We start from the raw sequence: 27,295 nt of genomic DNA on the forward strand, positions 1-27,295 counted from the left end.
AAAGTCATAAAACGTCTTAAATTTAATAATCAGAATTTTAGGCCATAAAAAGTCATAAAAACGTCCGGATTTTCCATACAAGGTCATAAATTTCATTTAGCCACGTCTTAAATTGATATGCTCGTTCATTCGTTGGTTCTACCATTGCTTTTTCCCCCTGAAAATGCGCTGGCGGCATAATGTTAAATGCACAGGTTAAATGCGGCAAAAGCGGAACGCTCATTTGAAACGCGCGCCACACGAACCATTTACCCGCTCGGCTCCAAGTCCAAACGGCAGCGCAGCGCGAGCTCAATAGAACTGATGCGTTTACTCTGATCGGTCTCGGTCACAAGATCCAGTGAGAAGTGCTTGAATTCAGCGAAGAACACACTGTCTCAGTGATTTAAACCAGTTTAAAGGCAGATTAAACAGCGCTGACCAACAGGAGAAACTCTGCACAACGATACAGTCTGAAGGCTTTTCCGTCTACAATCTCCCATCATTTATCATGGATTTACTGTAACGTTAGCCTAGTAATATTAACTGCACCATGTGGGATATACATATTGAATTTTATTATATTATTAGTGCTGATAATGTATTAAAGGACTAATGGAATATTTACAGTATTTAATAATGTATTTAGGCTACTGTTTTTCATACATTTCCTGAAGATATGTGCCATCAAAGTTAGGCAACACAAACCTGTTTCAAGACTTGGCCCCTATTAGCACATGCAGAAACTAAGTAATTATTTTCCCAAAAAAGATTTTTATTTTGTTAAGGACAAATGACAAATGTTTGAATGTCCTACCTCAGATTTGTGAAATGTTCACCTGTTTTAGCAAGTGTTTGTCATTATATTTTCTGACAATAAAGAGTAAAGTTAGTTTAAAACCACAATTAAAGCTCTGGTTTCTACAACTTTCACTTAGAAGTAACAGTCTGCCTTTAAACTTGAAAGAAATAAAGATTTGACATTTATCGTGATAATTATCGATATTGACTAATATAAAACAATTATCGTGATAATTGTTTTTGGCCATATTGCCCAGCCCTAACTGAAATCTCCCGGTCTATCACAATGGGAAAGTGTACATTTAACGAGCCATGGCTCAAAGATGGTGTGTTTAGTAGTTGGCTCAAGCCTGTTGCAAATAATCAGTATCAAGCATATTGCACACTGGGTAAGAAGGCGTTGGAGCTGTCTTTAGGCATTTAAATAATACATCTTGTTACTTTCAATGAAAGTCAATTTAAAAAAAAAACCTTTGAAAGGAATTTTAATGATTTTTCGTAATTCGTGTAGGTCATAAATTTCAATCATAATGGTCATAAAAAGGTCTTAAAAAGTCTTAAATTTGACTGACCAAACCCTGCAGAAACCCTGTATACTGTAAGTGAAAATACAGTAATAATACTGTAAAACATTTTACAGTAACTTACTGGCATCCAGCTGCCAGTAAGTTACTGTAAAATTTACAGCAACCTCTTTACAGTGTACATTAAGCATAAGGAGGGAGAAAAAAAGCTAAACGTTTCATAATTTAAGCTTTATTTGATTATGAAGACTGCTCAGTCATTGATAAGTCACTATATGACATCACTATATCACTGTTGACAGTTCTGACTGTTGCTAGGTGATGATCTCACAATGGAAGAACACAATGACATCATCACATTTACATTTACATTTATTCATTTAGCTGACGCTTTTATACAAAGCGACTTACAATTGCTATATATGTCAGAGGTCGCACGCCTCTGGAGCAACTAGGGGTTAAGTGTCTTGCTCAGGGACACATTGGTGTCTCACAGTGGATTCGAACCCGGGTCTCTCACACCAAAGGCATGTGTCTTATCCACTGCGCCACTACCACCCCACTACCATCACTCCACCAGATCTGATGGACAGACAGCAGATGAACAGATGTGGAACATCAGATTCTGAGACAGACACATAGAAAAACATTAAATACATTTACTGTGTTTATCATTGCATGTCTTATAGCAGAATCTCTATATACATAATTTCTCACCTTCAATTTTATTTTCAGTTTGGCTTTGAGATTAGATGCATTCTGATGAAAAACCTGTTGAATCATAATTCACATTCTTATAATCTGAATTCATTTAATTGTATTCTGTACATCATGCAATTGTGGATTTCACTGGATGTTTTACTCACCACATCCACAGAGCCGCTATTATGAGAAACTGAGGTAAAAACACCAGCAGAATGACTGTATAATGGCTGAACGCTGTGCTGTCCACTGGATCTTCACAACACAAAGAAGTGAATCATGACTATTAGAGAAACAATCATTTCAGACTAAAGCACATGTATCATGAGAGATGTGTCACCTTCTACAGCACAGGAATACTCTTGAAGCTCTTCATTGCTGACTGAGTCCAGGTACAGCTTGTTGGCTTTAGTGAATCCATCCGTTCCCTGCCGTCCGTTCTTGTACCAGATGTAAGTATGTTTGTTGTTCAGAGTGCATTTAGTTGAACAGCTTAATATCACTTCTTGTCCCTCTGATATAATGTTTGGGCTGCTTATCACCTGCGTATCTGAAAAAACATAGTTGAAGTATTGATTTTGACTGACATGGAAAACAAAAACTTTATAAAATGGAATATAGCATTCTTGATGGCAGTAAATTGTCTGTGAATCTTCTCATTAAAATGTTATCAAATCCTTCATGATCAGTTACCAGTAACAGTAAGAATGACTCCAGGTGATCCAGAGTATTGTCCTCCTGTCCTGTCAGTGATGATCCTGAATTTATATTCTCCAGAGTCGTTCATCTTGAGCTCTTTGATTCTCAGTGTGTTTCCCTCATACTCCACACGACCAGTGAACTGATGTTCCTCACGCAGATCCTTGAAGTCACCAGGCTGACCATAATGCCATAATGTTTTACTTACAGTATAACCAGAGGGATGTGAGTATGTGCTGGAAATATCTACTGTTGAGCCGATCAAAGCACAGACTGTTCTAGAGGAGTAAGACACATCCCAGCAGCCACTCTTAGAAATACCTGAAAGAGACACAGATTAACATGCAAAACTCACACTTACTTTAAAACGTTTAAATATACACATGGATGAACAAACAGTCCCATCATTTTGTGTATTACTTGACACTCACACACAGAAGAGGAGGGATGTTTACGGTTACGATCAATAGAACAGGAATATCTGACAGCATCTGTGCTGGGTGACACAAGAATGTCGCGAGACCCTGTATTTGTGAAATACTCTCCATCCTTCATCCAGTAATAATAATAATACCAATCTCCAGAGGTGCAGGAAGAGTCACAGGTCAGATTTACGCTCTGATCTCTCGAGTCTGTTGTTGCAGGATTAGTTCTCACTTGCAGCTCTGAATTAAAGTAAAAAATAAGAAAAACTTAATCACATGACAAATGAAAACAGATGAAGTGACCAGAATCTAGACTCAGTTTCACCTGTGACTGTTAGATTGACGGCGGCTGAGCTGAGACGTTTAACTCCATCCTTCATGATGAACATGAGCTGATATTCTCCAGAGTCTCTCTCTCTCAGGTCTGATATTGTGAGTGTTGAATAGCTGTATGAGAACTCCTGCTCCACCCGTCCTGAGTAGTCCGAGTCTAAAGTCAAATCTTCAGGTTCATCATTCTTTCTCCAGTTTGAACTCTGTTTCCGGCTGAACCAGAACACAGTTTTGATGTTGATGTCGTAGTAAGAGCACCACAGTGTCTCCTGAAACCCCTTCACTGCACAAATATTCTCTGGACTACAGGACACAGAGAGGCGGTCCAATGTTACGAAGCCTGAACAAGAAAACATTTCATTACTGAGATGAAGTTTACATACAGACAGAGGAGAGATCCTCAGTTGTTACAATCCAGACTCTGCTGCTCACACACACCCAACCATGATGATCAATTTAGTTCAAATGTATCCCTCTATGGTACACAATATGATATCAATAAGGAAAAAAATATTTTTGGGGTTTTTCCTGCTTAAAATTGGACACTATAACAATTATATATATATATATACTGTGTGTATATATATATATATATTATTTGAAAACATAGATTTCTTTAACCAGACACTTGAACAAACACATTAATCCAGTTTTTAATGTATTACAAATTTCATATTTAATAAAAAGTAATATTTCATATCCAGCTGTTGCTCTCAGGCAACATTGTGGAACACAAGTATTACCAAACCATATCATCAAGCTATCATATCAAGTTATTATATACATCATCTCCATCTTTGCTCTATCCCTCACTCTCTCACTGCAGGATTTGCAATGTCACAATGACCTTATCTTCCTCATCACAGTATGACACCTCATCCTCATCCTCACCCTCGCCCACTGCAGATGTGTTTTATAACTTTTTTAGGTGCTATAGAAAATGTGCAGGTCATAATATGTTCAGATATACAGTATGTGAATTACTATTCTTATAAGTGCATTTCAAAATCATGAAAAAATGCAAATATGTAAAGAATAATGTACATCCAGCCGGTTGTTATCTCTTATAAACCCCCGACAGGGTGATGAGTCTTTCATCAGCCTGAAGGGGTTATTTATATATATATAAAAACATTTAAATTAAAACATGAGAGAGGAAAATAAGACACAATAATTGTCAAACCTGTATTGTGCAGCAGCAGCAGGATCAGAGGTAAGAGTCTGGAGTTCATGTTCTTCACTTTCTGTACATTCAGATGTTCAGTGAAACACACAGAGCTGCTCGTCCTGAGAAAAAGAAAACACTCACTGAGTTTGACTGAGTTTGACTTTACAGTCAGATTCATCAATACAGTAACACACTTCAGAAATAGTCATGCTTAAAATGACATTTTAATGTAATGTTTAAATGCAACAAAAGATTAGATTTACCTACATTAAATGTTGCTGTTGTTCTCTGATGTTAGTTGTAGTTTCTACTGTCTGTTTTAGAAGCTGTGCAGACTCTGCTGATCTTATTTCCTTCCCTTTTCTCACTAACACACAAATTAAGAAGAAAAAAAGGAGATGCTTACACTTCAGAAAATGTTCACTATCAAACTCAACTCAGGAAGTCAGTTTTAGCCTTTATGTTACATGATCAGTTAATAATCAGTTTAAATTAATTAAACCTTGAGTTTTGTTATTTTCTATTTTTAAGTAATATTAAATAAAAATCTAAATAGAAAAAAAAAGTTTAAATATTAAATATTGCAGATCTGCATAAATTAAAGGTAAATATTACTTGATCATTTTTTCTGAAATAACATTGTGAATCATAAGTTTAAGGAAACACACATTTATAGATTCATTTAATTTTTTTTTATCAGATGGCCTTTTAATTTTTTATTGCCACAGGATTATGGGAAATCAGACACGGAGAAGGATACATTTGCTGCCTTCAATAACCAACAGCATGAATCTTAGAAGAATGTTATTGTATGATGTTTTTTTTCTTTCTTTCTTTTTTTCGGGCCTACAGTAAATATAAAAAGCTAAAGGTCGATTAACACAAAAACTCAAGTTCAACAGAGATTAAAATTAAAAGGGATAGTTCATCCAAAAATGAAAATTCTGTCATCATTTACTGACCCTCACCTTGTTCAAATCTGTATAAGTTTATTGCTTCTGTTGAACACAAAAGAAGATATTTTGAAGAATGTTGGTAATCAAACAATTGATGGACCCCATTGACTTCCATAGTAGGAAAAAAATAAGTCAATCATTGCCAGAAACTGTATGTAGCTACCAATATTCTTTAAAATATCTTATTTTGTGTTCAAGAAAGAAACTCATAAAGTTTTGGAACAACGTGAGGGTGAGTAAATGATGACAAAATTGTTTGACAAAACAAGACCTTTAATGACCAAATGCTTTACACACTGACTGCACCACATTCAGCTTGCTGCCATATATATATATATATTGTCTGGTTTGATGAGTCTCAATTTCTGCAGTGACGTTTAGATGGCATTTGACAAACAACATGAAAGCATGGATCCATCCTGCCTTGTATCAAGGGTTCAGGCTGCTTCTGGTTTAATGGTCTGAGGGATATTTTCTTGGCACACTTTGAGCCTCTTAGTACCAATCGAGCATCGTTCAAACTCGGCAGTCTACCTGAGTATTGTTTTTGACCATGACAATGAGTTCACTAAACTCAAATGACCTCCACAGTCTCTCCAGATCTGAGTCCAATAGAGCACTTTTGGGATGTGAAGGAACAGGAGATTCGCATCATGGATGTGCAGCCGACAAATCTGCAGCAACTGCGTGATGCTATCATGTCAATATGGAAAAAAAGGAAGGAAAAGGTGGCACACAACAGCTCCAAAAATAGAAAGATATTTATTTCATGTTCTCACCACAGGCGACGTTTCAAGCCCAGTGGCTCTTTATCAGACAATGCACACATGCACTGATAAACCCTTATATACACCACATAACTAATATCAATATGGACCAAAATCTCTGAGGAATATTTCCAGCACCTTGTTGAATCTACACCATGAAGTATTAAGGCAGTTCTGAAGGCAAAAGTGGGTCCGACCTGCCAAGGTGTCCCTAATAAAGTGGCCTGTGAGAGTTTATACATACACACTGATAAGAATGATTGTGTCATGATGTAAATACTGCATGAAAAAAGAAGATTTTCCACATTGAATAAGTTAGTTAAGGCAATAATTAAAAAATAAGAGTAATTAGTACTATATATACTATATTAGTACTCAATTCAAGCTAGTAGAAATTAAAGCTTGAACTTGAATTATATTTTACTTGTGTTATGGGTTTACAGTTTAGGACCCAAGGACCAGATGTTTGAAAGAAGACCCGGAGTTAGAACTTCCAGGTCGCAGATTTGGGTTGCTGGGTGCCAGCATGTCCCGAACAACAACTCAGTCAATCTCCAATAATGCCAGTGGTTCCGTAACCTGTAACCAAGAAGACTAACACACACACCGACACACAGCTTTTCCAAGGTTGGATTTGGCCAGGCTCTAACTATAAACAGGAGTCTCGTCTCAAAACATCAAGATAACAAGTTCTTCCTCTCAAGCATATAGGACACTTTAGTCTAAATGGAAAATATAGGCTTTAACTGAGAAATGGTCCCTTAAACTATAGACTTCAATGACCCCTAAATGTTTTAACACGTTGAAGACCTTTCTCAAACACAAAGCAAGTCCCTATTTCATTTCTGGAAGCCGGGCTAAATGAGCAAGCACTGTTACTGCATTCAGATATCAAATACTGACATTATAAAGAATACATGAAAAGAACATTTCAGTAATCACACTGTTAACTTCTATAACAAAGTAAAATCTCCAGAGAAGTCATTCAACTCATGTGATATTTAGAAGGGAAAATATTGATTAATACCTTGATTATAATCACTCATTACATTTACATTGAAACAGCAGTGGATTAACCACCCCCTTCAGTTGGAATTGTTTGTTTCAATCATAATCAAAAATTATCCATTGATTGTTACCGTTATTTTGTACCAAGTATTGAGGTCTGTGTTTGGTTTGGTACCTCATTATCTATATTGTGTAGATATGTTGTCTAAGAAAGTAAAAAAAATATATATATATAAATAAAAATAAATAAATAAAACCTACTTTGTTGTTAACTAAATGTTTCAAAGTAAACCATACACTTTAAAAGTATATGGTTTAATTCAGTGCTACATTCTTTGAGTAACATTTCAAACAAAAAGCGAGTAAAATGTCCTTAAAACATTGTATTGCAAAGTAAACTTCAAATTAGTAGAAATTACTCAACAAGCTCTTTCTGGCCAAGCAAATTTACTTATTCTCTTTATTAATTTGTACATAATTTTAAATTCCATACATGTGAAATTTACTTTAAAATCTGAGTGCAAAAACTTGCAAAAGAAAATTAAGTAAATTGTTCTTTTTTCCCCTTCAGTATATATAGGATATTTAAAAGATTTTGCCGTCTCTAAACTGCTAGGATACTCTCAGGACATGGTACTGATGATGCCTTTATTTCCCTGGCTAATACACAAGCACAAATCACTGAAGCAATGAAGTCTAGCTGTTTAAACAGGAGTTCGCTTTGCATTGCTTGATCTTGGACTATTAGAACACAAAATAGTTTTTTTTTTTTTTTTTTTGCTTATTAATATGTTTATTGATTTAGCTGTTTTCCACACTAGGGGCCCTATTTTAACGATCTGAAACGCAAGTGTCAAGCGCACAGCGCAAGTAACTTTGTGGGCGGGTCTCGGGCGCTGTTGCTATTTTCCCGGCGGGATAAATGCCTCTTGCGCCCGGCGCAAATCTAAAAGGGGTTGGTCTGAAGTAGCTACATTATAGGTGTGGTTTGGGCGTAACGTGAAATCAGAGCGTCATCTCACATTCCCTTTAAGAGCAGGCGTGCTTGTTCTAAAGCGGATTCCTATTATAATGGCGGATTTGCCAGGCGCGCGCCAGGAGCGGTTCACAGCCGAGGAGACAGACGTTCTCGTCAGGGACATTGGGGATGGAGAAACCCACCCAAATTAACTTCGGTTAAACAGGCCTATGATAATTTGGGTAAATGTGTAAGTTAGATGTATGCTTTATAATAAATTGTCTGTCTGTCTATCTATCTATCTATCTATCTATCTATCTATCTATCTATCTATCTATCTATCTATCTATCTATCTATCTATCTATCTATCTATCTATCTATCTATCTATCTATCTATCTATCTATCTATCGTAATAATGTATGATTTGCAAAAATGAAAACTGCTGCTTCTGTGTAGATGAGAGAATCAAAGTGCGCGTTGTGCACACACTACATTGATTATGGCCAAGCATGCGCCCTTAAAATAGCATATGAATAACATGCGCAACGCGCCACTGACTTTAACTATTTTTTCCTGGTTAGTGGCGCAATTGTTTTCTAAACCTGCAAAATAGCATGAAGGAACGTTTGCGCCGGAACACGCCTCCTCTTTGCGCTGAACCGCCCCCGGGAGCGCAAGTGTATTTCTTAGTTAACCGACGTGCTTCTGTGGAGGGACAAGTCCGCTGTGCGCGGGTGCAAAATAGGAATGATACATGCGTCGGTGTACAAAGTCAATTGCGCTGGGTGTAAGATAGGGCCCTAAAATCCCTTTCACACCAAGAACGATAACCATAACATTACCAATAACCATCAGGTTTTAAACATCGAGGTCAATGTCGAATCTGCAGTGGTCAGGTGGTACAAGTCAGAGCGCTCCAAGAATTCAGAGTTTGCAATTTGTAACTACGCGTTCTACGAGGATGTGGATGTTTTCCACAAGTTGGAATCTCATTATTACAGTAATTATGACATGGTGTGAACGTACATTTCTAGCAATCCTGAAGATTTATTATCTTGTTCAAGTGTGTTTGATAAGGGTTGGAGCTAAACTATGCAGGAAAGTGAACCTTGCAAACCCCTGCCATAGGGTGTCATTTCTACTATCTCTTTAAAATTCATTTTAACACTGCTATTTCCTTCCTCTTTTCTAAAATAATTTTTGATAAATGACAAGTCAGTTGTCGTCTTTAACCAAAATAAAGCACAGAAGGGACCAGGAAGTTTGGGTGTTCATTTGTCTCTCATGAACTATGGAAACATGGAATCAAGTTAAGAGAAATGGAAAAAAGTTCCTTCAACTGCACCAGAAGACACTTTACTGAAGTACTCTACTGAACTCTACTGAATGCACAGGGTTTTAGGAAGTACTTAAGCATTTTGAACATTTAAACATTTCACAAGAACATTTAAATACTCCTGACCAGAAGGTGGCACTGTCTTCACAGTTAAGCGCAGGTCATGGAGGCAACACTGTAAAAAGTTTAACTATTATTTAGTAAAAAATTTTGGTGAAACATTTTTACACTCAAAAAAATTGAGTAAATTTTATAGCTGTGAAATCAAGGAAATATACTGTATGAATTGAGTAAATGTAAGTTAAAAAAATTAAGTAAATCTGAGTAACTGCATCTGGTACATTAACAAATAAAATTGAGTAGAAATAATTTAACATTTAAACTTTTATAAAACAATATTTATGAGTAATATTAACTGTTTTTATTTATGAGTAATATTAACTTTTTTTATTTCCTCTAAACCTTTGTAAAATAGTATTCCATACAACCACCAGTATACGTTACATGACATTGGCCTTTATTGTCGATGAGTACAGCAATACAGCACATTTTACACTGTTTTAACATGTATACAATATTGCCTATTTAAACTCATTTAACAAACATTTTAGAAGTAAAAATGAAACATTTAAACATTCAGGTAGCCTAATTCAAGTGTAATCAATCGGTCTGTTATCCAGTATCCACCGGATCAGCGCTGGTTCTCGTGCCGGAGACAGACTCGTGCTCTGCGGGTGAACTTCGAACTTCATACCGCCGTCCTGCATTTCACTCATAGCCGAAAGATACTGCAAGCGACTGACTCCATAACCTGCCAATAAACAAACAGTGGCAGTTCTGAGGACATTTTATCATCCAAATTAATTATATTCATTATCATTAGGAATAAAGTCGTGTGTGTTTATGCAAAGCCTTTCAATCACGCGAAAAGACAGGCGCGACTCTCGTTTAGGTGTCGAATTACGGCTACTGTATGTATGTTGTTTTGCATTAAATACATTTATTTAAAGCACAGTAATGATTTTATAGATAAAATAAAATATACACAAACCTGAATTTCACAGAGGAAATGCACCAAACCCGCTGAGAAGAGAAGAACTGTAGTTCTGGACTGGAGAGTTCAAACAGCGCGCGCTCACTCAACCAACCGTGGAGTTGTTACGTCAGAGGGCGGGGGAGGGGTGCATTGTTCTCTTACGAGAGGTCTCTCGTACTGCGTAAGATATCTTACGCTAGGGGAAAATCCTTTTTCCGCGAGATATTGAAGCCAAAAATTATCCTTAATTTTGTAATAATGCAAAACGCGTTGCGGCAGCATACAGACATAGGCGAGGCAGCTCGCGCGCCTATTGGCTGTTCTGCGGCAACTGCAGCAGCCTATCGAGCGAGGCCTGGCGTGACGTCAGACCCAATGAGGGTGCTTCGGGTGCCGATCTCCTCGCCGCCGCGACACACATTCTAAAAGAGCAGCGTCTTTTTCAAGATGCCTTCCTGCGGCTCGTGCAGAGCCACACTCAGCGACGGGGACCGCCATGTTGTCTGCGTTTCCTGCCTGGGTGAGGAACATGCAGTTCTTGCGCTCGCTGACGGCGGCTGCCCTCACTGCGAGCTGATGACCATGGCGACTCTGAGGACTCGCCTGGCTTTCTTCACCGAGACTGCTCCCCCGCCCGCCGCGGTGTCGCGCCGTAAAAAGCGCCGTGCCCAGCGGGTCCCGGAACCTTCCCCCAGCCGCCAAAGCTCGCCGGTTCGCCCGCCTGCTTCACCGGCTTCGTCAGCTTCTCTTCCTGACGGACAGCGGCCGCTGTCTGCCGCCGCTTCCGTCGACATCGCTGACGAGGAAGCCCTGCTGGGAGAGGGTGATTCCTGCTCTATCCTGGCATCAGGCAGTGAGGATTGGGCGGGCTCTGAGGATCTCGCGCCCCCTGCCCGCACATCGTCAGGCAAGAGAGCGTCCATCGAGACGGAGCTCATGCGGATACTCGCACAGGCTGCGTCGAGCCTCGGCCTCGAGTGGTCTTCGCCCGAGCAGCCCGCTCACAACCGGCTGGATGGCTTTTTCCTGCCTGGGGAGCGCGCTTCGCCTGCGTCCAAACCAGCGCCCTTTCTTCCTGAGCTACACGAAGAAGTCGCTAATTCCTGGAACGCCCCCTATTCAGCTAGAGTGCATCCAGCTGTTTCTTTGGCATTCTCTACAGTTGACAATGCCAAGAACAGGGGATACCTTTCGCTGCCGCCGGTCGAAGAGGCGATAGCGGCCCACTTATGTCCGCCCTCCGCTGGACGGCGCGCTAAGCTGGCCCTACCCTCTAAAGCTTGCCGCACGACGTCAAGCCTGCTCCGCCGCGCTTTCTCCGCCGCCGGGCAAGCTGCGTCGGCGCTGCACACCATGGCCACGTTGCAGATCTTCCAGGCCGATCTCCTCCGAAAGTTGGATGAGAAAGGACCTGACGCGATCTGCGTGCCGGACCTAAGAAGCGCCACGGACCTCGCTCTCCGTGCCACTAAGTCCGCAGCACAGGCCATTGGACGGAGTATGGCCTCTCTCACTGTGACCGAGAGACACCTGTGGCTGACGCTCTCAGAAATGGCAGAGTCCGAGCGCACCGCGTTCCTCGACGCCCCGCTTTCTCCCGCTGGCCTCTTTGGATCCTCCGTCAAGGATTTTGCTGAGAGATTCGCAGAGGTACAGAAAGCGTCACAGGCTATGAAGCACTTCCTCCCGAAGCGCTCCAGCTCACAGCCCCAGCCACCGTCCACTGCCGCCACTTCGCAGCGCCGCCAGGCCCGAAGCGCGAGACCGCGCTCCCGCTCATCCAGCCTCCGCCCCGCCATGCGTGGCCCACGGCCTAGGATTGTGGTAAAGCCCGAGGCCCCGAAGTCGTCCTAGCACGCCTAGGAAAACGACGGTGTTCGAGTCCCGCTGCGGCCGGACTCCCACCAAAGTTATTCGCTCGTCCAGTTCCAGCAAATGTGACTGTTCCAGTGTTTTCTGCAGCCAACAAGCCGGTTCTGTCGCCCGCTTGCCTGCACACAAATGCCGTTTTCACGGCTACCCAGATAAATCCCCAAGAGAGTGTATTTTCTGGTGTCCCGGCCACGGCCGATGGTGTCTCATGTGTAGTAAGAATGCCCACTGCCCAGTGCCCATCTCTACACACAAGCACAGCCTGTCACACAGGGCCCGCGCACATAAAATCGACTCAGATCGGTTGCGCTTCAAACTTGGTAAATGTGCCCACTACCCAGTGCCCACAAACACCACGTTATGCATGTCTCACGGTTTCTGTAAAAATGAAACCAGCGTGCATTCGCTTCACTCAAGCGAACAATGCTTTCGGTGTGATAAATGTGCCCGCTGTCCCGCGCCCACATCCACACATAGACATGACAGTTCCTACGGGACTCGCCCAGCCCTCCCCCTCGCGGTTGACCGCCGCAGAGGAGTCAAGCGCGGGCAATCTGGGACAATGCTGGGTCTCATGGCCTCAGCATCATCAGTGCTCCAGCTGGGCCTGCTCCGCATGCGCCCGCTGCAGTTTTGGCTGAAAGCGTGAGTCCCACGCCAAGCGTGGGCATCCGGTCTGCTTCGCCTCAAGGTCAATCAGAAGTACGTCACAGCTCTGAAACCTTGGAGAGCGGACAACTGGTACCAAGCAGGTGTAAGCCTGGGGACTTCCTCGAGGGTGAGAGTGGTGTCCATGGACGCATCCACCTCGGGATGGGGAGCGCTGCTCGAGGGCAGACCGTTCTTCGGCCAGTGGTCAGAACGGGAGAAGCTCCTGCACATAAACTGCCTCGAAATGCTGGCAGTAGACAACGCGCTGACGCGTTTTTGTCCCCAAATAAAAGGACGCCACGTCCTGGTCCGCTCGGACAACATGTCTGTGGTGTCCTACATAAATCGCCAGGGCGGCCTCAGGTCCAGGAACCTGTACAGGCTAGCGGAACGCCTCCTGGTATGGGCTCAGCGCAACCTGCGCTCGCTGAGAGCAGCGCACGTGCCAGGGCTCCTAAACATAGGACCAGACTGACTCTCCAGGAACAATTTTCCGGCGGGCGAATGGTCTCTACACCCACAGACAGTCCAACTGCTGTGGAAGAAATTTGGCAGAGCGGAAGTAGACCTGTTCGCGTCTCAAGTAAACGCTCACTGTCCGGAATTTTTCTCCAAGAGCAGGGACGCGCTGGCTCATGTATGGCCCCGCCGCCCGCTCTATGCTTTTCCCCCCGTCTCTCTCCTGCCTCAGGTGATAGAGCGGATCAGGGAAGAAGGATGCTCAGTACTGCTTGTAGCACCGTTCTGGGAAAACCAACCTTGGTTCCCAGTTGTGATGCAGCTAGCGAGCACTGCCCCGTGGCCAGTGCCAGTGAGGAGAGGCCTCCTCTCTCAGGCCCACGGCTCGATCTGGCATCCTCACCCGGAATTGTGGTCCCTTCATGTCTGGGCCATCAACGGGTACATGTTGAACTCCCTAAGGGAGTATTGAACACGATCACGCAGGCTAGAGCTCCGTCTACGAGACGGCTCTACTCCTCGAAATGGTCAGTGTTTTCGGGCTGGTGCACAGCCTGTGGAGTGACGGAGGTGCTTTCCTTCCTACAAGAGCTGTTGGATAAGGGCAGGACCCCTTCCACGCTCAAAGTTTATGTGGCAGCTATAGCAGCGTTCTCAAGAACAACGCTTGGTCAGTCAATAGGAAGGAACGATTTAGTCATCCGCTTCCTTAGAGGGTCTAAGAGACTGAATCCTCCCAGACCTCCCTCAGTCCCCGTATGGGACCTTTCTACGGTACTGGAAGCCATGAAAGGTGGACCATTCGAGCCTTTACAGACGATTGATCTGAAAAATCTGTCTTTCAAGACTGTGTTTCTGCTGGCTCTCGCTTCAGTGAAGCGCATAGGGGACTTACACGCGCTCTCTGTGAGCGCGACGTGCATGGAGTTTGGGCCCAATGACTCAAAAGTTATACTCAAACCTAAGCACGGTTATGTTCCAAAATCCCTCAACACACCGTCATAATAATAATAATAATAATTCATTACATTTATATAGCGCTTTTCTCGGCACTCAAAGCGCTTTACATAGAAGGGGGAATCTCCTCAACCACCACCAATGTGCAGCATCCACTTGGATGATGCGACGGCAGCCATATTGCGCCAGAACGCCCACCACACACCAGCTTACTGGTGGAGAGGAGACAGTGATGAAGCCAATCAGTATATGGGGATGATTAGGAGGCCATGATGGACAGAGGCCACTGGGCAAATTTGGCCAGGATGCCGGGGTTACACCCCTACTCTTTCGAAAGACATCCTGGGATTTTTAATGACCACAGAGAGTCAGGACCTCGGTTTTACGTCTCATCCGAAGGATCCCTGTCAGCCCTACCGGTCCCTGATGAGGAAAGAGACGCGGGCCTCCTTTGCCCAGTCAGGACATTACGAGCTTATGTGTCTCGCTCGTCTGTTTTCAGACAGACAGAGCAGCTCTTTGTTTCGTTCAGCGGGCGTTCTAAGGGACTAGCCGAGTTGAAACAGAGCCTATCCAGATGGATAGTTGATGCTATAGCGCTAGCATACGCCTCCAAGGGCATGCAGTGCCCGTTGGGTGTCAGAGCGCACTCCACGAGAGGCAGGGCCTCTTCGTGGGCCTGGTCGAGTGGGATTGCCTTGCAAGATATTTGTACGGCGGCGGGCTGGGCCTCCCCGTCTACATTTATAAGGTTTTACAACCTAGAGGTTCCCGCCCTGCAGGCCAGGCTGCTGTCGGTCTAGTTAACCAGTATTATCTGACCTGATGCTATCAGCTCAGACTGCTGCGTCTACTGAGCACAGCTCGATGATCGACAGTGAAAAGCAGTAGCACAAGATGTTCCTGGGCAAACTGTGTAAGACCCACATTTCCCCATCAGTTCAGGCCGTACCCCGCCCTGTCTGCATGATGAAATTCGCGTCTAAGCGACGCTGCCATATGTGGAAGAGTGCGGCTTCGCCCCTCCCTCTTCTCGGACTCCCTGTGAGTTCCCTGGGTGATTGTGCACTATATGAACCCCGGGCTTTCGTCCTCGGGTCTTTGGTGTCAGATCTCAGCATGCACGGCGTTTTGCATTGGGTCCCCTAGCGTAAGATATCTTACGCAGTACGAGAGACTTCTCGTAAGAGAACGTACTCGGTTACTAACGTAACCTCGGTTCTCTCTAGAAGAGGGAACGAGTACTGCGTATCTTGCCGTGCATGCGCACGCTCTGGTTGCTTCGATGATGAAAAACCAGATAATAGCTGCCTACGAGCGGTATTTATAGGCCTAGACCACGCCCGTTTCGGCGGGACGTGACGCAGCGGGCGCGAAGCACCCTCATTGGGTCTGGCGTCTCGCCAAGCCTCGCTCGATAGGCTGCTGCAGTTGCCGCAGAACAGCCAATAGGCGCGCGAGCTGCCTCGCCAATGTCTGTATGCTGCCGCAACGCATTTTGCATTATTACAAAATTAAGGATCATTTTTGGCTTCAATATCTCGCGGAAAAAGGATTTTCCCCTAGCGTAAGATATCTTACGCAGTACTCGTTCCCTCTTCTAGAGAGAACCGAGGTTACGTTAGTAACCGAGTACGTTTTAATTGAGTAAACTTACTCAATTTCTTAAGAGTGTGTTAAATATATTAATAATATTGATTTGAATTAAGTGATATTTTTGTTTCTTGAAACAGATCAGTTTAATTCAACATTCTCAAATATTTTGATAGAAATTTCACAAATATATTAAGTGTATTATAAATAAATAATTGGTTAGTCAAATACTAAATCATTTTATTGAAAAAAACTTAAATATATATGTACATTTTTGATAAAATTAACTGTTGAATTTTTACTCAATTATTTTGGTATGTTTAATAATAATAATTTGTTACATTTATATAGCGCTTTTTCTGAGACCTCAAAGCGCTTTACATAGAAGTGGGGAATCTCCTCAACCACCACCAATGTGCAGCATCCACTTGGATGATGCGACGGCAGCCATATTGCGCCAGAACGCTCATCACACACCAGCTTACTGGTGGAGAGGAGACAGTGATGAAGCCAATCAGTATATGGGGATGATTAGGAGGCCATGATCGACAGAGGCCAAGGGGCAAGGAGGCCAAGGGGTTTAACTCAAACAATCAATTAAACGATATTCAGAGATTTTATTAAGTTAATAAAGTTAAATATGTCTGTAATATTTACTAAGCCACAGAATTTTTTACAGTGGAAGAAATTGTTTTCCACAATGACAGGCGTCATTACTGTGGTTACATTTTTTCTATTGAAATATAAAATATAAAAGTGCATACTAACACAATAATAAAATAATCATAAGATAAAGATAAACAACACAAAGGCTATGCCCCATATAGGACAGATCAATATACGATCAGTGTTAGGGGTAATGCATGCAAGTTATGTAATCAGATTACTATAGTACCTAGTAAAGAAACACATTACATTTAAATTTACAACAAATATCCGAGTTACTTTTTCAAATAAGTAACACAAGTTACTTTGTTTCTCATTTATTGACTGACTCCTTTCCTGTCCCCATGTTGAGAGAAATCAGGAGTAAGACAGATTCAGTATTCCTCAAAATGAATAAAAACTGTGAAATGCAAACTCAGAATATTACCCAAAACTGAAATAATTAAATATGTTACTGTAAATTACACAAATATACTTTGTGCAAATAATCTCAATTTATTAACCAATGTCTTTACTGCTGACCTTTGATGATCCAATTCACATACCAATAGGCAAAAATTACTTTGGTTAAACATCACATTTCTGTTTTCATTTATTTTATTTTATTTTATTTTATTTCTTATTGCTAAAGTGAGAGTGTTGAATTTCTAAAGGTTTCTATGAGCTCCGCCCTTTACTGTTCAAGTGTGAATTTGCACGTCTTTCAGCCTGAGGATTATTTATTTCACTTTAGGTGTGAAAGGGCATTTGCATTCGACAAAAATAGTAATTTTGTTGTTTTTGTTCTTGTTAATAAAAACAAACAAATAAGTCCAGCCCACATGAGAAAAGTAAGTAGGCTAATTGTCACGTCTTGATTTGGTTTTGTTTCATGTTCTTGTTCATGTCTGTCATGTGATCCCCTGTTTTAGTCATGTGATCCTGCCATGTGTACTGTGGTGTCATGCTGTCATTGGTACATTGTTTCATTGTGCACAGGTGACCCTTGTCTAGTCATCAGTGTAGTGTATTTAAGCACTCATGTTTACCATGTGTCTTTGTCAAGTATTGTTTCACTGTAACCTCTGTTACCATGGCCATGCCATGCCATGCCATGCCATGCCATGATATGATGTTTGATCATGTTTTGTAAATAAATTGCACTTGGGTTCTCTACAAACTTGCCTTCTCCTAAAACTTGACTACTTTACAGTAATGCAAATAGTTACTTTTTCAGGGAGTAATTCAATATTGTAATGCAGTACTTTTAACTCCCCCAACAATACAAAGATACAAAACAATTATACGGTCGTTATAGAATAAAATAATTTTGTTTATTGAGAGCACTTCTTACATTAAGTGTAAGGAGGGAGAAAAAAAAAGCTAAAAGTGTAATATCATTTTAGCTTTATTTGATTATGAAGACTGCTCAGTCATTGATAAGTCACTGTATATGACATCACTGTGTCACTGTTGATAGTTTTGACTGTTGCTAGGTGATGATCTCACAATGGAAGAACACAATGACATCACTCCACCAGATCTGATGGACAGTCAGCAGATGAACAGATGTGGAACATCAGATTCTGAGACAGACAAATAGAAAAACATTAAATACATTTACTGTGTTTATCATTGCATGTCTTATAGCAGATTCTCTATACATAATTTCTCACCTTCACTTTTATTTTCAGTTTGGCTTTGAGATTAGATGCATTCTGATGAAAAACCTGTTGAATCATAATTTACATTCTTATAATCTGAATTAATTTAATTGTATTCACTGTACATCATGCAATTGTGAATTTCACTGGATGTTTTACTCACCACATCCACAGAGCTGCTATTATGAGAAACTGAGGTAAAAACACCAGCAGAAGGACTGTATAATGGCTGTCCACTTCAAAACACAAATAAGTAAATCATGACTATCAGAGAAACAATCATCTCAGACTAAAGCACATGTATCATGAGAGATGTGTCACCTTCTCCAGCACAGGAATACTCTTGAAGCTCTTCGTTGCTGACTGAGTCCAGGTACAGCTTGTTGGCTTTAGTGAATCCATCCGTTCCCTGCCGTCCGTTCTTGTACCAGATGTAAGTATGTTTGTTGTTCAGAGTGCATTTAGTTGAACAGCTTAATATCACTTCTTGTCCCTCTGATATAATATTTGGGCTGCTTATCACCTGCGGATCTGAAAAACAGAGTTGAAGTATTTCAAGTTGGGCTTAACATTGATTTTGACATAGAAAACAAAACCTCTATAAAATGGAGTAGTATTCTTGATGGCAGTAAATTGTCTGTGAATCTTCTAATTAAAATGTTATCAAACCTGTAACAGTAAGAATGACTCCAGGTGATCCAGAGTATTGTCCTCCTGTCCTGTCAGTGATGATCCTGAATTTATATTCTCCAGAGTCGTTCATCTTGAGCTCTTTGATTCTCAGTGTGTTTCCCTCATACTCCACACGACCAGCGAACTGATGCTTCTCACGCAGATCCGTGTAGTCACCAGGCTGACCATAATGCCAGAAGGTTTTACTTACAGTATAACCAGAGGGATGTGAGTATGTGCTGGAAATATCTACTGTTGAGCCCATCAAAGCACAGACTCTTCTAGAGGAGTAAGACACATCCCAGCAGCCACTCTTAGAAATACCTGGAAGAGACACAGAATAACATGTAAAACTCACACTTACTTTAAAACATGTTTAAATAAATACATGGATGAACAAACATTCCCATCATTTTGTGTATTACTTGACACTCACACACAGAAGAGGAGGGATGTTTACGGTTACTATCAATAGAACAGGAATATCTGACAGCATCTGTGCTGGGTGACACAAGCATGTCGCGAGACCCTGTATATGTGAAATACTCTCCATCCTTCATCCAATAATACCAATCTCCAGAGGTGCAGGAAGAGTCACAGGTCAGTTTTACTCTCTGATCTCTCGGGTCTGTAGTTGCAGGATTAGTTCTCACTTGCAGCTCTGAATTAAAGTAAAAAATAAGAAAACTTAATCACATGACAAATGAAATCAGATGAAGTGACCAGAATCTAGACTCAGTTTCACCTGTGACTGTTAGATTGACGGCGGCTGAGCTGAGACGTTTAACTCCATCCTTCATGATGAACATGAGCTGATATTCTCCAGAGTCTCTCTCTCTCAGGTCTGATATTGTGAGTGTTGAATAGTCGTTTATGAACTCCTGCTTCACCCGTCCTGAGTAGTCCGAGTCTAAAGTCAAATCTTCAGGTTCATCATTCTTTCTCCAGTTTGAACTTTGTTTCTGGCTGAACCAGAACACAGTTTTGATGTTGATGGTGATGTTGGTGTCGTAGTAAGAGCACCTCAGTGTCTCCTGAAACCCCTTCACTGCACAAATATTCTCTGGACTACAGGACACAGAGAGGCGGTCCAATGTTACGAAGCCTGAACAAGAAAACATTTCATTACTGAGATGAAGTTTACATACAGACAGAGGAGAGATCCAGTCCAGACTCTGCTGCTCACACACACCCAACCATGATGATCAATTTAGGTCAAATTTAAATATGGTCAAAAAAGTATTTTTTAAATACACTGACATTGGAGAACAGTGAGGAAAGTTAAACTATACCAACATTCAGACCTACTGGACATTAACTTAAAATCAAAACAACCACTTTTGGAACATGTGAAAGATAATTAGAGCCACATTAAAACATGACAGATGAGAATAAGACAATATTTCTCAAACCTGTATTGTGCAGCAGCAGCAGGATCAGAGGTAAGAGTCTGGAGTTCATGTTCTTCACTTTCTGTACATTCAGATGTTCAATGAAACACACAGAGCTGATCGTCCTGAGTAAAATAAAACACTTACTGAGTTTGACTTTACAGTCAGAATCATGAATACAGTAACACACTTCAGAAAGTCATGCTTAAAATGACAGATTTACCTACATTAAATGTTGCTGTTGTTCTCTGGTGTTGTAGTTTCCACTGTCTATTTTAAAAGCTGTTCAGACTCTGATGATCTTATTTCCTTCCCTTTTCTTACTAACACACAAATTAAAAATATAAAAAAGGAGATGCTTAAATGTTTACTATCAAACTCAACTCAGGAAGTCAGTATTAGCCTTTATAATACATGATCGTATAATCAGTTTAAATTAATTAAAAGTTGTATTATTTTCTATTTTTAGGTAATATTAGATACAAATCTAAATAGACAAAATAAAAACATATTTAGGCAAATATTATTTAATTATTTCTCCTGAAATAACTTTGGGAATCTTAAGTTTAAGGAAACACACATTTATAAAAAAAAAGTCAAATGCATCATCAGATGCCATTTTCTTATTTTTTTATAGGCACAGGAATATGGGAAATCATACAAAGAAACATTTATGCTGCATTCAATAACCAACAGCATGAATCTTAGTGATGAATCGGGAAAATAAAAATATATATTTCTGTTTATCATTGGTTTATGTTTTATCAATTAATCATTATTGATCTTAAGAATCATTTAATCAAATGTAATCAGTCATATTTTAACAAATCATGTTGATGTATTTCTCATTACTATCATTTTTATGGGTTTACCATTATTATCATTTGAAAAGTATATGTTTAATACTTTTATTAATCTTTATGCCTCAAATATAGCTGATTGACCCTACAATCGGACTACCTTGGTATAAAAGTAAATTCAAACAGACATTATTGCCACAGTTTGGTGCAAACTTTTTGATAGTGTTATTAACTTATGACTTCAACTAATAGGCTACAACAAAGAGTGCAATATGCTGATAAAATATTTTAGAGCTGAGCATAACTGGGCAAAACTATTCCATATTTTACTAGAATAGTTACACATTTATAAAAAGATTTTAATTCATTTATTTTCGTGAATTTTCATGCACTAGAAATCACAATTTTAAAATTCAAGTTCAATTCCCAAGTTTTCCATGATTGTGTAGCAAGTATTAATGGTGTGAGCGCGTTTAAATAGAGACTACAGCACAATTAGGGAACTGTTCCGGTAAATCCGGCATGGCGTTGAACACACCCGAAGTGCTAAGCGTGTTTGTGAGGGAGAACTGCATAAGGATGATACATCCTGCAGAAAAATACAACCGCACAATGTCTCTCGTAATTAGTGTATGTAACTAATTTAGTATTAATACAGTGCATCCGGAAAGTAATCACAGCGCTTCACTTTTTCCACATGTTATGTTACAGCCTTATTCCAAAATGGATTCAATTCTTTATTTTTCTCAAAATTCTACAAACAATACACTAGGGCTGCGTTCGAAACCGCATACTTCCCTACTATTTAGTATGGGAAAAAGAGTAGGCGAGCGAAAAAGTATGTACGAATCCAAAAGAGTAGGCGAGAATTACCTGGGTGACGCACTAATTATCGCGACTCGATTCGGGCTTAAGTGCGTTTGAATATGCCTACTTTCCTACTATATAGTAGGCGAAAACAGTACGTGAAGGAAGCAGTACGTTCGAAACATCAGTATTCATAAAAGAGTAAGCGAGAAGTTCCCGGATGGCTTACTGCTTTCACCCAGATTTTTGAGTGCTCAACCGATGGATACTTTTCTATCCCAGGAGGCCACGCGAGAGGATACGTAATAAAAAAGAAGAAGCAGAAGAAGGATACGAACATGATGGAAAGGATGACGGACGAGACTGTTTTCAAATGTGAGTACTACAAATCAAATAATCGCATGTGTTGAACTACTGTACAGTAAACTGTTGAATTGTTTAAGGTGTAAAGACGCTTTAAAAGTATGGTAAATTTGTGATTTTGCTATAAATCACATTTTATTATGTATAGCTAACAGAGGAGCTCCAGTAAGGACACATTCGTCTCCAAAGTGGATTTGCATACATTTTAAACCGTATACATCTTAAATACAATTACTAAATGTCTATTTAATATCTGGCAAGAAAATCTTCTATAAGAATTGCAGATTACTACGTCTAAAAGATATGAAATAGACATCTGAGTGATGTATGTGTAGGCTACTATTATGTAGAACAAATCTATAAAGTAACTAAACATAAGTTATCTATTTTATTTGTCTATTACTGTTGATAAATTGAGGAACCTTATGTTGGAAAAAACGTTAAACCAACCTCAACATGTAAATGTAGTGTTGAGCTCATAAATCACAGTAATGTGAATCTGGTCTGGATGTTACAGGGACAGATGAACAGATGTGTGTTTATCCGGTGGAGAAATAAATTGCAAGGAAAGATGATGGCGGCATTTGTGAAAAAAAGCGTTTTTGTCTTCTAAATAATACTGAAATCAAATGACATTGTGCGGTTAAAATGACTGCTTTTGTGTTATGTTTGTGCATTTTTGTAGGATCTGAAATGTCAGCAGGCTGGGGTGAGCACTGAGGATGAGGAGCCCAGAGCTGAATCCTGGAGATGGTGCCATGGATGAGTCCCTCCATCACTCCACCTGCCCTTACGACTACACCTGCCCTTACGAGACCCTCCATCACTCCACCTGCCCTTATTGCCTCAGATTGTGAAGAACAACACATCACGCAACAACCTCAGGCACGAAGGAACGGCTCACCTCTGGCGGTCAGCTGATTCATCAGAATAAAGCTGCAGAATGGGAACCGCTGTGTTGAGACGGCAGAAGGATGTGGGGATCAGCGCCTGTAGCCTACACCACCTGTCTCCTCTCCACCAGTAAGCTGGTGTGTGGTGGGGTTCTGGTGCAATATGGCTGCCGTCGCATCATCCAAGTGGATGCTGCACATTGGTGGTGGTTGAGGAGATTCCCCCTTCTATGTAAAGTGCTTTGAGTGCCGAGAAAAGCGCTATATAAATGTAATGAATTATTATTATTATTATTACATACATTCATGATTGTAGTTTGAATAAAGATTTGTTTCATGTGTTGAATTGTAGCCTATATGCATTTGTTTATTGTGTGATGGTGACTTTGATTCATTCTTTTACTAATTTATTAATATTTCTCATTGGTGTCAGTAAATAAAATACAATTATTTAATAAATGCTTTATTTATTGTTTGAATGAAAATGTAGATATGTTACATACACATCTAGAGTGTATTCATGCATAGCAATTTCATATGACATATATTACATTTTGTTTGTTTTATTGAATTATATCATTTTCAGTAAAAAGTAATATAATTAAGTATTGGTCAGCATTTATCGTTGTTATTATTGTATGTTTTGGGGTGGGATAGCAATGCAATTCATTCTGGGGTAATATAAATTTTTAATAATGATACTTAAAATTTTTCGAGTATAAAATCAACAGTTTTCTCCAAAGGCGAATCTTCACAGCTGCCCTTTGTGCAGACATTACAAACGCTGAAGAAAACCGTTCTAGGGCTGTCGAGTTACTGATGTTATGAGGTGTGTGTGTGTGTCTATATATATATATATATATGGGTCAAAGACGAGACGTCACCATTTTGGTGTCCGCATCAAATTAAATTTACAAAAGTGATTTTACATACAAAAAAAAACATATTAAATGCAAGTAAAGTGTCTACTTTCATGTTTCAAATAACTTTTGTGAAAATAAAATGACAACATATGAGTTAAATAATGCTCCAAAGTGTAAAATTGTCATTCAGCGTAATGGTCCAGACTTTGATTTTACTATTACATTTTTAAATAAACGTATAAAATACCATGTTAAAAAAAATAGTTGCTTCCTTGGCATGTTCACATAAGTGTTGGCTGTATTATATTAAAAGGACTATGTGTTATTTTTTTTCCTTAAGTATTGAAATAACTAGGGGACTTTTGTCCCGATTATGCAGTTTGTCAGAGGTCATTCAGTGTAACAGGATCAGAAAGCCATTTTGAAGTTAAATAAACAACCAATAGTCATCAAGCAATCTGTGACATCCTCAATGGGCACCCTGAAGATTGTGTGGTGCTGCAGCAAGTTAAGTTTATTGCTCTTAAATATTTGATAAGTTCACCTTTTCATAGTTGTAACTTGAGTTACAAAAACACGTGTCATTCAGTGAAATGCCAAAAAAACACTTTTATTGTTAGATTTGTTGAAAAACAAGTAAATGTTTATTAAAAGTAAGTAAAAGTAAATTATGATTAATCTTTCTGGTAAAGTTCACTGTTTGATATAGGTGGCTAGTTGTTAGCTAGCAATATTAGCTTAAGTAGAAGTTTCGTCATTCAGGGTAATGTTTTGTCATTCGGTGTAATGCAAATAGTCTGTTACACCACAGTGTCACTGTTTAGATAACATTTTTAGCATTTTATTTATATTTCAGACAAATGAGGGATGTTTAGCACTAAAAGAAAATATTAAACTTTATAGATATTAATGTTTAAAGGCATTTTTTTATGCGTTACTGATTTACTTTAGATGCCCACAAAACAAAAAGAGAGTTATAGGCACCGCCAGAAAGTTAATGCAGACCCAGTAGCTAGGGCATCGCTTTTAGCAAGGAGACGAGAAAGGTATTGAGAATTGCAATGTCAAAATAATAGGGCTGGGTTAAAAAGATTGATTTCTCGATTTTAATCGATTCTCATTTTAAAGAACCAATACTGATTTGTAAATCGATCTTTCAGTCTATGCTGTTTTCAGTTGATGTTAATCAATATCAGATTTATTTTAAATCGAATCAAATCGTGAAATTTGAGTCAAAGTGCATTTATCTATCAAAAAAGTTTATCTATCCATCATAAAAGTGCATCTATTCATCATTGAAGTGCTCCTCATTGCTCTGGGGGGTTAATAAAGGCCTTCTGAAGTGAAGAAAAAAGAACACTTGTTCGTGTAAGAAAAATATCCATATTTAAAACTTTATCGACTAAAATAACTAGCTTCTGGCAGACGGCTATACGCATCGATTTACGGTGGACGAGTAAACCGTGACCTGTCGCACAACATAATGACGAACGCAGAAGCGCAGAGCAAATCACGAAGAGTCTAAAACGAGAATTTTTAAAGAGAAATGTCGGAGAAGTTTGAGTTTGTTGCCCAGCCCTGTTTGTTTGAACCGCGAGAGGCTTTAAACTTACGATACTCCTATATCTACGTCATACATCGTCAAGTGTTGCTCTTTTGGCGTAAGTTGACTTGCATAGGCTGTTTGCCGGAAGCTGGTTATTTTAGTTGATAAAGTTTTAAATATGGATATTTTTCTTACACGAACGCATCGCTTCACTTCAGAAGGCCTTTATTAACCCCTCAGAGCAGTGTGGAGCACTTTAGTCATGAATAGATGCACTTTTATGATGGATGGATGCTTTTTTTTATGGACTTCAAAACATAAACGGCCATTCACTGCCATTATGACGCTTGGAAGAGCCAGGACATTTTTTAATATAGCCTAACTCCGATTGTGTTCATCTGAAAGAAGAATGTCATATACACCTAGGATGGCTTGAGGGCGAGTAAATCACAGGGTAAATTTGATCTTTGGGTGAACTATGTGTGTTTGTCCTTCAAGTTTCAAGTTCTCAATGAAATGAGATATGCTGATTATACAGTATTACCACCAGTTCAGTTCATTTTTACATGAATATAATATGCATTGTGGAATAAAATGGTTATTCTTTTCAGCATCTGCTTCTGTGATTTGCTCAGGAATTGAATGATACAGAATAATATTCAAAACATTGCAATAATAGGAACAATGACATCATTTTCTAAATTTTTATCAAAATGTCATTCAGAGTAACAAACCATGGTCATTCGGTGTAACAGATATATTTAAGTAAAAATTAAACAATATACTTTTTCTGAGCTGTACTTATTAAAATATGTAAAACAATATGTGCTCCTACTAAATTTTATTAGATTTTAATTGATTTTCAATTCCTTACAAAAACTTCTTGCTGACAAATGGGTAAAACCTAATGGTTTAAAGGATATTGGCGAAGTGAAAAGATTTAAAATGACAAATAATTATTATTTGGGAGCTGCACTGTGATCTTTAAATAGAATCCTATAATATGTTATCAAATTAGAGTTTGTCTAAAAATATCTGATAAGATTTTTTTGCAATAAAAACATTGTTACACTGAATTACATTTTAGTGGGTGTCTTCAGTAAAATCAAAGTAAAAATGTATGGTGGTAATTATTTTTTGCTCAGAAAAATATAAAGTTAAACAGGACATATTAGTAGTACTTATATGACGGCAAGTGTCAAAATGATTAATGACTTTGACCTTTGACCTTTTGACAGGTTGAACTTCCGGTGACCTTTATGATTGATGGGTTGAACTTCCTTTATGAGGTCATGGGATTAACCTTTGCCCTATTGATCATGTGGTTTGACCAACCCGTTCTCATCTCAGGGCGTCATATAAGGCCGTTTTGTCACGTCCTTCAGCGTTTTCAGCCCACGCATATAGCACCCTTTTGCGTATAGA

General features: G+C 39.8%; 3 protein-coding genes across 6 annotated transcripts in view; 1 reads left to right on the top strand and 2 right to left on the bottom strand.

Moving 5' to 3' along the window:
• Window positions 1-27,295, top strand: part of dzank1 (double zinc ribbon and ankyrin repeat domains 1) — a 232,988-nt gene that overhangs the window by 78,817 nt on the left and 126,876 nt on the right. The gene's annotated exons all lie outside the window — the stretch shown is intronic.
• On the bottom strand, window positions 1,490-5,163 carry LOC309476708 (uncharacterized protein). Of its 3 annotated transcripts, none has more exons than XM_082139878.1 (10): window positions 4,899-5,163; window positions 4,647-4,750; window positions 3,456-3,803; window positions 3,137-3,370; window positions 2,700-3,026; window positions 2,359-2,556; window positions 2,171-2,261; window positions 2,022-2,075; window positions 1,871-1,929; window positions 1,490-1,656 (listed from the first exon to the last, which is right to left on the bottom strand). In XM_082139878.1, coding segments are annotated over exons 1-8 (1,344 nt in total). In that variant the 5' UTR covers window positions 4,901-5,163; the 3' UTR covers window positions 1,490-1,656; window positions 1,871-1,929; window positions 2,022-2,035. The 3 variants fall into 3 exon arrangements, with proteins under 3 accessions (XP_081996004.1, XP_081996002.1, XP_081996003.1); XM_082139876.1 differs by having other exon boundaries at window positions 2,171-2,264; window positions 2,347-2,556; window positions 4,899-5,162; XM_082139877.1 differs by having other exon boundaries at window positions 2,347-2,556; window positions 4,899-5,161.
• The window catches only part of LOC309476707 (uncharacterized protein), a 31,173-nt gene continuing 22,087 nt past the window's right edge, over window positions 18,210-27,295 (bottom strand). Inside the window, exons 6-10 of one of the 2 annotated variants that reach the window (XM_082139875.1) lie at window positions 19,205-19,531; window positions 18,857-19,066; window positions 18,699-18,771; window positions 18,548-18,601; window positions 18,210-18,457 (exon numbers count right to left, since the gene is read on the bottom strand). In XM_082139875.1, the coding sequence (XP_081996001.1) occupies window positions 18,562-18,601; window positions 18,699-18,771; window positions 18,857-19,066; window positions 19,205-19,531 (650 nt within the window). In that variant the 3' untranslated portion in view covers window positions 18,210-18,457; window positions 18,548-18,561. The remainder of the gene's footprint in view (window positions 18,458-18,547; window positions 18,602-18,698; window positions 18,772-18,856; window positions 19,067-19,204; window positions 19,532-27,295) is intronic. The other variant, XM_082139874.1, reaches the window with a different exon arrangement.

The sequence above is a fragment of the Leuciscus leuciscus genome (assembly GCF_965113295.1).
Source record: "Leuciscus leuciscus genome assembly, chromosome: 15".
Lineage (NCBI taxonomy): Eukaryota > Metazoa > Chordata > Actinopteri > Cypriniformes > Leuciscidae > Leuciscus > Leuciscus leuciscus.